This window comes from Dreissena polymorpha, chromosome 11, assembly GCF_020536995.1.
Source record: "Dreissena polymorpha isolate Duluth1 chromosome 11, UMN_Dpol_1.0, whole genome shotgun sequence".
NCBI lineage: Eukaryota > Metazoa > Mollusca > Bivalvia > Myida > Dreissenidae > Dreissena > Dreissena polymorpha.
This window is the reverse complement of record NC_068365.1, coordinates 40,948,891-40,962,879: the sequence shown is the minus strand read 5'-3', so window position 1 is coordinate 40,962,879 and position 13,989 is coordinate 40,948,891. Positions and strand designations below refer to the sequence as shown.

The following is a 13,989-nucleotide window of genomic DNA, read 5'->3' as shown; positions in this document are numbered from 1 at the left end:
CTAAAATCAAATATTAAGTAAACAATTGATGACTTTAATTTTATACAGCGAATTCCATGACGGATGATTCACAAGTCATCGAGCTTCCGATACTGGACATGCTGTCTCCACGGCCACGGTTTTTACCGCTAGCGTTACCGGAGGACCTTGCTGACCGCTTGACTCGTGTCCATTGCGACCCCGCGGCCTGGTGGGTCGGTCAGTGTGTGACCTACTTGACCCGACCGAACGAAATGCTGCAGGAGTTACTTGATGAGAGCAAACAAAATCTGGGCTTTACGAATCCCGTTGTAGGGTAAGCTGGACTCTTTTCTGAAGAGTATTGCTTTAAGTAAAAGTTGTTTGCATAGCTTTGTGTTTTCTGTCTTGTGCTTTCCATTTATCAGAAGCACACCGTATGCGTATAAGTACTGTTTAGTCCCTTACCGTTTTCATCATGAAACTTGATATTCAGTTGAAGAGCTATTTGATGTTTTACAGTACTGCAAAAGCCCTGTTATATACACATTTAAGTGTTGTGTTTTAAAGCTGTTTTCTTGAAATACTTGTCAAAGACAGTGTGCCTTTATTTTACAGTATTTTTTAGAATTGGCAGTGGTAGTTTGCAGTGTTACGTTACTGGTAGGGTAACGTATCATAAATGAATGAGAACCTTAAATATTGAATGTATTACAGAGTACACGTGAGACGGACGGACAATGTCATTAAGGAGGCACTGGTTCACAGCGTTGATGACTATATGCGTCACGTCGACGAGTGGTTCGATATTTATGAGAAGCAGCACTCCGGAGTCCAGAGGAAGGTGTACCTAGCGTCCGATGATCCAGGGGTCTTACCTGAGGCGAAAAAGAAGTAAATTTCAGAAAGGAAAAAACAAGTGTTTAAACAGTATTGTTGTTGTTCAAGTTTGATATCTGTCAACTAGAAAATTTTAATATCTAAATTAATTTTTGCTACTGAGCTCAATTATTTTGTACAATAACATAAATGTCAACCGCGTCGGTGTTTCCTGGTTGTTCTATAGGTTCAGATTTCTGTGTGTTTATACATGGCCATATTATGAAATAGTTTTTTTTAATGTTTTATAATTATGACACTATTGTGTATATGACTTATATAAACGTCAACTCTAATGAGTATTAACTAATGTTAATTACAACACAACACGTGCTTCTGCTAAGACGTTTAATATAGAAGTGCGGCATCAGAAAACAGGGTACAGGGTTAACGTTGGCGGGAGCCGTAGTCTGTTTCACAATATAAATAGTGGTGGCTATAGTCTATTTCATAGTAGAACATTTCATGATAGAACATCTCCCTCTTTTTCTAAAAAGCAAAACCAAATATGATTATGTTGTTAAATAATACATTACATGTTTGTATAATACATATGGTATGATAATATCAAAACTTTGAAAATAAATCAAGAGTTTTCGACAGAATATTGACCAATCATAAATGTTAGTTTATAATCAAACTATGGATTCAAATGCCTTTCCTTTGTTAGAATTTAATTTTCTCTATTTCGTCCATTTATTTCCTGCATATTATCGGTTGCAAATCACTAATCGTCCTGCCCATGTTCTATATCCTGTATCTGGGTTTATGATTGGGTTTTTTCGGGGATCTGGGATTGACACTTCAATGTCGGTTTTCGTATTTAATGCTTTTTGAATCAGCTTTTTAGCTGTTCCTACTGTCTTTTTGGCCAAACCATTGCTTTGTGGATGACCGTGTGATGACGTTCTGTGTTCGAATCCCCAAGAATCAGCGAATTTCTTAAATTCGGCGCACGAAAATTGAGGGCCATTGTCCGATATCAGGATATCGGGAATTGACATTCTTGACATGTGTTTTTGCGATTTCGTTATCACTGTATGTGATCGTGTGTTCGGTAAATGGTCAATTTCAAAGAACCTACTATAGTAGTCGACCGTTAACAGGTATTCTTATCCGTTAAAGTGGAACAGATCAGTGGCGATTTGCTGAAAGGGTCTGTCTGGGAATGCGGTCGTTATCAGAGGTTCTGGGGCATTTGCATCTCTGTGAGTAAGGCAAGTCGGGCAATTACTGACGTTATCAGTTATTTGCTTAGACATGCCAGGTCAAAACAACGAATCTTTGGCACGTTCCAGTGTTTTCGTAATTCTCAAGTGTGATGAATGAACTTTTTCTATTAGTTCATTTTACAGAGACTTTGGGATAACCAATGTGTGACCTCTGAATATCAGACCATCCTCTGAGCTTAATTCGTCGCGGTGATTGAAATATTCCGCTATGTTTCGATCGCATTTGCTCGCAGATTCCGGCCAGCCATCGGTTATAGTCCGTTTTAATTTTGTCATATGTGGGTATTTCGTTATTTCGGTACGTATTATTTGAAGTTTGCGATCTGTGACGGGAATTTGTTGATATACCGTGTGCACGTGACTATCAAGACGTTCAATTATTTCGGGGCATGTGTCTGGCAACGTGTGTCTTGACAAGCAGTCACTGACAGGGATTTTTGTGCCGGGTACGTGCTGAACATTGACCTGGTATTTGGACATTGCAAGAAGTATTCTTGATAGTCGCGGCGGTGCAGCAGCCAGTGGATTTTTCATTATTGAAGAAATTGGCTTGTGATCGCAGTGAACGATTACTTCTCTACCGTACGTGAATTGATGAAATCGTTTTAACCCAAAAAGAATCGCGAGAAGTTCTTTTTCAATGACTGCGTAACCAATTTCCGTGTCCGTTAATGATTTGCTGGCAAACGCAATTGGTCTCTCGTCTTGCATAAGACAGCAGCCTTACCCATATTTGCTCGCGTCTGTTTCCAGTATCAGGGACTTGTTATGGTCATAATACTCTAGAACTGGCGACTGGGTGATGAAGTCTTTAATCTTTGACAGGGCTATTTCCTGTGGGGCGTCCCACAGGAACTCTACCTCTTTCTTAAGGAGGCTCCTTATGGGGGCGGTGACCTCGACTAAGTTTGGCGCAAATTTTGCCATGTAATTAACGAGTCCTAGAAAGGTTTCGACCTTTTCGCGGCTGTCTGGGGTCTTCAATTTTGAGATTGCCTCAATTTTCTTCGGGTCGGCTTGTAATTCGGTGTCAGTGATCACGTGACCAAAGAATGGCACTGATTTTACCCCGATTGTGCATTTTAGCTGATTGAATTTGATACAACGTTCGAGTGCTCGTATCAATACATGTGTCAGGTTTTTGTCATGTTCTTTGGGGGTGCGTCCCCAGACTAGAATGTCGTCAACGAGCGGGTGAATACCTGGTAGTTCCTCAAATGTTTCGTCACTTTTTTGACACAATATGTCGCTAGAAGCCGAAATTCCGTACGGAAGGCGCAAGTAGCGGTACCTTCCAAAGGGTGTTGCAAATGTGGTAAGGTACGATGATTCCTCGTCTAATTCCACACTCAAGTATGCGTGTATTAAATCAAGTAAGCTAAAACGCGTTGCGCCTGACAATTTTGCGACAAGGTCAAGTGTAGACGTTGCATAATACGGAAGTCGTATCGCGTTATTGAGCTGTTTTGGATCTAGGCAGATCCGCAATTTGCCATTGGGTTTTTCAACAACCACGATTGGATTGACCCAGTCTGTCGGTTCCGATACATGCCTTATAATATCGTCTTTGACCATTTCCTCAAGTTCGGACTTGAGGCGAGATTTTAAGGCTTCCGCTATGCGTCTTGGTGGCGTAACCACCGGAATCGCATCTTCGCGAATGTGCAATTTACTTTTGCCCGGGAGAGTTCCGATACCTCTAAACAATTCGCCGTATTCAGACATGACATATTCCTTAATGATAGGACTGTCCGTTTGTTCATTGACCTCGTATGTTAATTTCAACAGACCTAAATCAAGCGAAGTTTGTAAACCCATCAGGGGCTGTGCGCTATTCACAATGTAAAATGTAGCCTGCGTCTCTGATGCTCGATATTTGCATTTGAGATTTATTTTTCCAAATACATGTATGTTATCGCCTGAGTAGGAAGTAAGTCTTGTGTCAGGGGCTTTTAATGGGGCTTTGATATTGAGCGATTCGAAATGTTTTTAGAGATTGTGTTGATCGCTGTTGACGCTTGATCCGGTATCAATTTTGAATTGTATGTTCTGCAAATTGGGATCGATGCTAACATTTACGAATGCCTTATTGGGAGCAGATGAGTGGGCGGACGATTGTGGTTGACTTACCGTATCTATGGAGTAGGGTTGTATCCACGAATCACACGAATCATTGTCCTGTGTATTTTCACTGTCACTGTCACTATTATCGACATCGTAAACGTATTTTGATTTACACAATCGTCTCCAATGGTTTTTCTTGTGACATCTGTTGCATGTCTCTCCCCATGCAGGGCATTGTGTCCGTTCTTTGTGCGTCGGGTTGCCGCAGCGCTCGCACCGTCGATCCCGTTTATTTCCACGATTAGGGGCTGTTTGCTGTGCTCTCCTATGCGATGGTTGGTCTTGATCGGCTTTTTGCTGAACTTCCCTCTGTGCTGGGTATCGATCACGTTCTCGACCTCTTCTTCCGCCACGTAAGTGCCCTTTGTCACGTGAGCTAATGAGGTGTACGTCTTTTTGGTTGATCAGCGACATTTGTTGTCTGCAGTATTCGAAGTTTTGAGATATCTGTATCGCTTTGTCGAGCGTCAGATTTTCGCCTTCATTTATAAGCTTCTCTCGAAGTTTTTGATTTTTCACACCGAACACAATTCGATCTCGTATCATTTCATCATTCACTATTGCTGGAAATCGACGGTCAGTAATTTTAAGTTTTAGTCTTGTTATGAATTGTTCAATGTTTTCATCATTTTTGTCTTCCTTGTAAAATTGATATCTTGCAAAGAACGGATTTAATTTGGGTTTCACGTGTTTTTGGAATTTTTCAAAATATGTTTTAGTTGAGTTTTTTCTTCTTCTGTCATTGGACATCCTTGTGAAATATCTTGGCCTTTTTTGCCGAACCATGTGAGCAAGAACGATATCAATTCCTCTTCCGATTTTTATTTTAATGGTCCGGAAAATATTAATTTGATGTGTCGTTCGAATTTCTCCCACGTGGATGGTAGGTTTGAACTGACCCAGTCCATAACTGGTGGTGTTATTCCAGATAGAGCCATTTTGTAATTGTCAGAAGGTTATTTATTACAAATAAGTTCACTAGTTTTAAGTTATCAGATTTTTCGTAGGTACATATGTCCGTTCTGACACCATGTTTTATAATTATGACACTATTGTGTATATGACTTATATAAACGTCAGCTCTAATGATAATTAACTAATGTTAATTACAACACAACACGTGCTTCTGCTAAGACGTTTAATATAGAAGTGCGGCATCAGAAAACAGGGTACAGGGTTAACGTTGGCGGGAGCCGTAGTCTGTTTCACAATATAAATAGTGGGGGCTATAGTCTATTTCATAGTAGAACATTTCATGATAGAACATTTAATACGACTTTCTTTTAACAATCACATTATTTTTACATTTGTATGCACAAACACACACAGTCAATTGTTCTCTTTATTGATTGTTCAATAAATACTTGTCAAAATGTTTATAATAATTTATTTTCTGACAAGAAAAGAGTAATTCTTTTTCGTGTTCATATCATTCTAGTTATCCTCACTTCATCTTTGTGAGTGACTACGAGGTATCAAAGACTGCCAGCCTGGGCAGTTGCTACACAGATGCCTCCCTTTGTGGCGTTATTCTCGACACTTACCTGCTGTCACGATGTGATTATCTCGTCTGTACTTTCTCATCTCAGGTGAATGTTATTGTAATCACATATCGTATCTCTTCAAGTTGAATTTTACCTTGATTTAAACAAAGGACAAAAGCTTTCATCTGGTTTTCACATAACGTAATGAGAATTTAATGGGAATACTAGGCAATATGAGATCTTCATCACACTTTATTCTTTTAAGAGCAATTGTAAACCTAAAGAGGTCATAACTGTTTCACTAACATCCTCAAGGATTAACATGATTTGATCTTCTGCTTCAAATAACCTAATGGAAGTGTCAGAACCCCTGGTGATTTTTAACTTGAATCTCAAAGGATGCATGATTTTTCTGATATGTTGATAGCAATCTGTGCAAAAATGAATTATATCATCTATAATATGTATAAGTGTTTTGTTATAATTTTAAAATGTCTTACATTTTATCTTATTACTACAAAACCTGCAAAATGAAATTACGAATTAAAATACAACAGATTAACGGGCCCCATGTAATCGATGGAACCCCTAAATATCAACCACCGGAGTCATGTGGACCATACAATTGTATGTTGGTGTGACACTGCATGTTCTCTCTTGATTTGAGCTGCGCTCTGGAAAACTGAGCTTAATGCAAGTGCAGTCTGAACAGGCAAATCAGGGACGACAATTTCCGCTTCTATGTGATTTTTTGTTGAAAGAAAGTTTGTTCTTAACGAAAATTCAGTCTAGGTGGAATGTGTTGTCCCTGATGGACTAATTTGGGACGACACTCGCACATGCCTTTAGCCCAGTTTCCCCAGAACATGGCTCATTTAACTGTGTAATGCTTTGTGATATCCCTCGCCAGGTCTGCAGAGTGGCATACGAGTTGATGCAGCCGCTACACGGGGACGCCTCTGAGCGATTCAAGTCTCTAGATGACATCTACTACTTTGGCGGGAAGAACGCGCACAACTGGTTGGCGGTTGAGAATCACCAGAGTCGACGTGAAGGGGACATCAGCTTCAACGCCGGGGACACGGTCGGTGTGGCCGGAAACTACTGGGACGGGTATTCCAATGGTAAAAACACGAAGACGGGAAAGTCCGGTCTGTTCCCATCATACAAGACGGTGAATAAAATAGATTTGGTGAAGATGCCGACTTACCCCTAAGTACATGATTTGTGATGACTTAAGGCTGTTGTTTGTTTTTGTTAGTTTATGTTTGGTTATAAGGAGAGAAAATTTATACTTACATTGTGTTGCAATATGTTTGCCACAAGTCATATTATGTTTACGCATTTAGGTTTAGAACATCGTCAAAGTTTCATACGAATGCCCATTTTCACTGTAATGATACGAATTGCTCTTCATTTATGTTGAAATAAACTAACACATATTTGAATTTATAAATATGTATAACGTTACTTATATAATGTTTAATATCGTTAGATAGATATAGTAAAGCCACTTCAGTTGCTCAATAGTTCTCAACTATCTACGCAGTGAATTATATACGGATATTGCAAATGAAATAGGCTTATTTGATTATGGGGATGTGTGTTTTAAACCTGTGTTAAGCATACAGGTGCCATCAACCTTAATACATCAGGGACTCTTCCCCCACCCCACCCCCCAAAACAACAGTATCACGTATTGCAGTAACCCGTAGATCTACAAAACGAATGATTATCTGCTTTTAAAAAAAAATTAATTAGTGAATTGTGGAGAGTGTGTCAAATTCCAACAACTTACACGTAAATGGTCAAAATATTTAAAGAAGTATAATTGTATAACATTTTTCATTTTTAAAGTTGCACGTGGTTATCTCATCTGAGGACAATGTTCTCATTGTGAGCTATTGGTATACTGTGATGTCCATTGTCTGTCAATGCGTGCATGTGTGTGTGTGTGTGTGTGTGTGAGTGTTGTGTGTGTGTGTGTGTGTGTATGTGTGTGTGTGTGTGTGTGTGTGTGTGAGTGTGTGCGTGCGTGCGTGCGTGCGTGCGTGCGTGTGTGCGTGCGTGCTTGCGTGCGTGCGTGCGTGCGTGCGTGCGTGTGTGTGTGTGTGTGTTCAAACGACATCGGACCGCTTTGCAGATTCTCATGAAACTTTGTTGATTGGCCGAAAAAGGGGTTAACAAAAACTGAAACCTTCAAAATCTCCTCTGAGACCGCAAAGCACAGAGGTCAAAACTGGCCCTGCCCGTGGGTAACCAGTTTTACAATAACTTATATACGGAATAAATTCTTGTCTGAAACCGCAAAGCCCATTGTTTTGATATTTGGAATAGAGCATCCTCTAGACGTCTTGTACAAAGTTTGTATGCTTTATTTTAATCGTATATATGTAATGCGTGTGATAGCTGTTGATGCCGTACGAGTTAATCAAAATATAGAAAAGGGAGCTTCATGTACACCGTATATGCATATTCAAATGGCACCAAGCGTTTTTTAAATAACCTAAATTCCAAATTTCAGAATATTATTGTCTCCATCTTTTTGAACCGAAGAAAAGAAGTGCTTTTGTAATCCGAATCTTTTCTTAAATATATAGATGATATTTGTTGGATTCGGTGGAATAGGGCCTATCGATTTTATTTCACGAGTGATCATGGAAAATAATATGTTCACGAGTGGCGCAGCCACGAGTTAAAATATACTGTTTCTATGATCACGAGTGAACTAAAATCGATATTCCAACGAATCCAACAAAAAAAATTATTTTATGCTTTTTTTTCAACGTTTATTTACATTGTAAAGAGTTTGCTTGGAGAATTTCGCTGTAGTAATGACGTCATTTCGTCCAAAACTTGACGTCATTTCGTCAAAAATGACGTCATTTCACAGTAAAACAGTGAAAAATATCGATATTTATCACTGCTTCAACCAGTGAAATACCACTTTTATGTCACTGGTATTTCTCTATAAACCACCGGAAAGTATATAATAAATGTTAATATTAATAGGGTTTTTTAGATTTAAAAATATATAATTTATTTAAAATGATTTTAAGAACATTACATTTGATCACATTTATAGATATTATGACATTAAATCGTATATTAAGTTTTTTTTATTTTAAATTATTTCATCTGTGTAAATTTAAAACAGTTAATCTATTTATACTTTAGATCCGTATTTATAAACTTGTAATTATCTATAAAATAGAAGTGTTCCATCAATAAACTTGCAAAAATGCAGATATATATATCTTTTAAATATTGGTGTTGTTATTAAAACATTGTATCTCATCATCAAGTGAGCATTTAAAAAATGAATACTTAGCTTTACATTTCAGCAGCCAGGGTTATTAAACTGTCGTGCGCACAAAAATTACGTCATTTTTAAGTGTGACGTCATTTGATATATATCGTTTTTACCTGGTACATTCTGCCATTTTCGTATGTTTGTTTTTAAAATAAGCACCAAAATATTTAGAAAATTAGGGATAAATTGAATATAAGGTTATTTTAGTATCGAATACATATCTAGTTGATTTTCTTGGCACAAAGACACGTACCAATCGCCAAAGGATTGTGGTTCAGATTTTCTAAGCCTCTCTAAAAAAGTAATATACCGTCTATTCAACTCGAATGTAACCTTATATTCTCTATAGTATATGTTTATACCGTTTAGGGACTTTGAACTATGCATTATAGAATAATGTCTCGGTACATGTAAAATAATGTCTCTGTAAATGTAATATAATGTCTCGGTACATGTAGTATAATGTCTCGTTAGATGTAATATTATGTCTCTGTACATGTTATATAATGTCTCTGTAGATGTAATGTATAATGTCTTTGTACATGTAATATAATGTCTCTGTATATGTAATATAATGTCTCTGTAGCTGTAATGTAATGTATCTGTACATGGAAAATAATGTATCTGTACATGTAATATAAAATTTCTCTGAACATGTAGATCTAATACAATTTGCATGGATGTAAAAAGTGAGAACAGGTTTACTGAATAGATCTAGTCAATAAGATAATCTGATGTTTTATACAGGTTAGTGGAATCGTGTATTTACTGCGTTGATAGCTGAAATGTTGACTTAATTTGTTCCTAGTGGGTTGTTTTGGCACATTGTTTGATAAGTAAGAAGCCATTTTGTTCTCCTAATTTTTTATTTGTTTAATTTAAGCTCCAGTGTTTGAACTTCACTTCATTTTCTTTCAGCTTAAAACAGCCCTTTAAAAAATAGCAAAACATGTTCGTTTTTTTATTTTGCCAGCTAAGTTTAGACAAAAAATATAAAAAGCTTTTTATGACTGACTATTTCTTAATTAATGGATATGAACGTATTTTGTACTATCAAAATTGTAGAAACAAAAAACATATTTATTTATTCAAATAGATCTACATCACTTTTAAGCCATCATATGAATTATAAACAATCTCTCCTTTCGGTACTCAATAGCATAGTAATTAAATTGAATGCGTGTTAATTCCCTTTTATTACTGTTAAATTTGAGCTGCAATGCTATGAGGTTAAATTTTATTTACACTTATATGTATCGTGAATATTGCTGGGCCAAGTGTGAGGTTGAGTGCTCTATAACCGGTTTAAACCCCCAATGCTTAGCATTGACCGTTCCAAGGCGGTGACCCCAGCTTTATTCTACTACGTGTATATGTTGTTTCGTTTTGTGCCGTACTGTACCGTTTTGGCAATTGGTTCCTTGACATAAATAAAGGAACACAAAGGTGTGTATGATAGCATTGCGATACTGCCGCAGTTTCTGGAGTTTCACTTCTTTATATGTTATTTTTCAGACTATGTTTATAATAATACATGTTAAAAAATGCAAAACATAGGCTAAAATGTTGTATCTGTTTGTCTTGCCTTGTGATTACCAGAAATCCAGCCAAATGTTTGCCAAAAGTTATATTTTAAATCATATAACTATTGTAGCGTTGAAAGATTATTTTTTTAACGATAAAGAAGTGACTTTTTAAGCTTGTTGGTTTTGATTAAATTGTGTATGAATTATGTAAAAACACTTACTCCTTATTGTAGCTAAGTTTGCAGTTTAGTTTCTTTTAAAGATATCATTCAAGCTTTTAAAAAATAAAAGTTATTATATTTAACACGCGTCATTCAAAAATGGGTCTTCTTCCATATGCGGCCAGCATAGCTCCACTGACCGATATTTACGTAAAGCAAGATTGTGTGGTCTCATTAGCGGACAGGGAAGCTCCTGACCAGGCCGTCCGGATGCGCGGGTTTGTCTGGCGCTTCGCTGGCCGAAACCCTCATAAGACTTATGTTCGCATAACAAAGATCATGTTTGTTCTTAAAGCTCAGCATAGCTGTTGTTTTTGTTATTGATTTAATGTTGACAAGTATGATGAACGACGATTACAATAATAGTGTTCCATATTGTTTGGTACAGTGTGATTTCAAACATGCTAATGTTAATATTTGTATAATTGTGTATAATAAACTTCCATGGACTTTGTGATGTGTGTTTTGTTTGTGACTTGTGATTTCTTTTGATTTATAAGTGCTTTGTGATTTGTGATATGTTTTCTCTTAAAATGTGCTGTGTTGGTATTTATTAAAGTCTGTAAGATAGCTTGTTGGGTACTTGTTTGCCTCTTTTTGTTTATCAAAGAAATATAAATCAGTATTTTGTCTAACTTTAAATGACAACTTCACTTTCTAGCTCACCTGAGCACAGGCATAACGCCATTATGGCATACATACTTACTAGCATAACCTGACATCACACACCTGTCTCAGCTGTCACATCTGTACGGTCATTATTTTGGACTGTACTGAAAGTGATTCAATTCAGCACTGTAATTGTAACATTGTCAAAGAGATTGAAGCATAATTTATTTAAAGAGTTCAAACGTAGATTTGATATTTTACAGTAGATCTTATATCTGAGCATAGATATGTTGGCCTATTGATTTTCAGGTCGCTAGGTCAAAGGTCAAGGTCACAGTGACCTGAAGCAGTAAAAATCTTTCCAGATGATAACTCAAGAACGCTTGGGGCCTGGGATCACGAAACTTCATAGGGACATTGGTCATGACAGGCAGATGATCCCTTTTGATTTTTTAGGTCACTAGGTCAAAGTTCAAGGTCACAGTGACCTGAAGCAGTAAAATTGTTTCCGGATGATAACTTAAGAACGCTAAGGCCTGGGATCACGAAACTTCATAGGGACATTGGTCATGACCGGCAGATGACCCCTTTTGATTTTCAGGTCACTAGGTCAAAGGTCAAGGTCACAGTGACCTGAAGCAGTAAAATGGTTTCCGGATGATAACTCAAGAAGGCTTAGGCCTGGGATCACTAAACTTCATAGGGACATTGGTCATGACTGGCAGGTGACCCCTATTGATTTATAGTAGTGATGGCATCGAATACCTATATCGGTATTTGAATATTCGCAAATCCATTCAATCAAATATTCGAATATTCGCATAAAACGGCTGGATTGATTTAACTTCTATTACTCAGTTTCGTATCCGGTAGTGATAATACATATAAATTGACACAGAAAACGGAATGTACAATTGTTGTGTTGAGAAATAGAAAGAAAATGTAGCTAAATTGTAAAAACAAACTTTTAAAAAGCTTATTTAGACGAAATATATCAGAAAAGAGTGAAACTTGTTCTGTGTTAACTTCCATTGTTTTGTAAGTTATATCAGTTTGCTGAATACGAGGCTGTTTATTAACGTTGCTATACTATGACCGATACGTAATCGGGCACAAATAGAAGGAAAAACATCATGTCATAGAATGTTATTTTATTTTTAAATTTTAAAGTTACGATAGCATGTACGTGTATATAAAGAAACATATTAATAAGGAATGCACAGTACACCAAATATTCAAGAACAAATATAAGGAAAAACATAATGTCATAGAATTTTATTTTTATTTGAAATTTTAAAATAACGATATCATGTACGTTTATAAAAAGAAATATGTCCATGTCTTTTCAAACTGTGATCACAGAAACTAAATTATTATTCGCCAGCCAATTGAAGCCCTTAATTGGCACCTAATTGACAAAAAAGAGTATTTGTTTGTTAATAAATGTTCAGTCAGTCAGTTAGTTAGTCAGTCAGTCAGTCAGTCTGTAAGTCAGACAGTCAGTCAGACAAGAGGTCAGCCAGCCAGCCAGTCAGTCCTCTGGGTCATATAGAAGTGTTTGCGTGTGTTGACTGCATGTATTCATTAAAGAAACCATTCAACCATTCAGTTCATTTTACAGTATGTTGTATTTCGCCTCTAGATATGAAGTGATGATCAGCGTTAATATGTTTTCCATATTCACATGTATTGAGTTCTGCCTGGGGAAGTTTTGAGATCGTATCGCACAAAATCACGTTTACGAAATTTTTGTACAGCATTAAGCTTAAAGGATATGTGTAAGATTCCCATAAACTTCTATTTTATAGCTGACTGATGGAGTTTTACAACAGTTACGTCATGCATCGTTTCATATCATAGTTTGTTATGGTTTTTGTGATTGAAAATAAGCAGTTGTGCTCATTTCATAATTTTGAATATCCAGTCAGAAATATAGTGTTTCTGAATTATAAACCGGGCGTATATTGTGTTAGGTTTTAGGACATTGCGAAGTGGTACGTAATTGGTCAGGAAATTCTGAATGGTTTTCTAAAAATACAAACACTAATTAAAACCAACGCTATCGAATAAACAAACCACAAAAACAAGCGTAGACGCTTATTACGTGTGATTTTAAATGTAAGTACAATATGGAAGGGGGTGTATACCAATATAAAAGGGGGTTTATTCCGCATTATGCAAAACTATCGAGGGTGTTTCTTCCGCGTATGCAAAATGTGAAAGAGGGATTCTTCCGCTATGCTGTTTTTAGGAAAGAGTGTTTTTTCCGGGCCGCAATTTGACACGAAGAACGTCACATCAAACACGTTTATTCCTAATGATTTCGGATGCCAATTAGTAAGTGACTCGCAGGTCATTTAATATAAGGGCCATTACGTTTGGAAAAAAAGGCGAATATGCGAAAATCATTTCTGTTATTCGAATACTGGCCATTCAATCGAATATTCAAATAATTTTACCATCACTAATTTATAGGTCACTAGGTCAAAGGTCAAGGTCACAGTGACCTGAAGCAGTTAAATGGTTTCCGGATGATAACTCAAGAACGCTTAGGCCTGGGGTCACGAAACTTCATAGTGACATTGGTCATCTCCGGCAGATGACCCTATTGATTATCAGGTCACCAGGTCAAGGTCATGGTGA

The 13,989-nt window shown here is 37.1% G+C and overlaps 1 protein-coding gene across 2 annotated transcripts in view; it reads left to right on the top strand.

Annotated features, from left to right (window-relative positions):
- LOC127850559 (alpha-(1,6)-fucosyltransferase-like) overlaps positions 1-11,308 on the top strand; it is a 53,805-nt gene extending 42,497 nt beyond the window's left edge. For both annotated transcript variants that reach the window (XM_052383678.1, XM_052383677.1), the window contains 5 exons: positions 49-295; positions 676-852; positions 4,364-4,546; positions 5,632-5,782; positions 6,588-11,308. In XM_052383678.1, the coding sequence (XP_052239638.1) occupies positions 49-295; positions 676-852; positions 4,364-4,546; positions 5,632-5,782; positions 6,588-6,893 (1,064 nt within the window). In that variant the 3' untranslated portion in view covers positions 6,894-11,308. The remainder of the gene's footprint in view (positions 1-48; positions 296-675; positions 853-4,363; positions 4,547-5,631; positions 5,783-6,587) is intronic.
- The last annotated feature ends 2,681 nt before the right edge of the window (positions 11,309-13,989 follow it).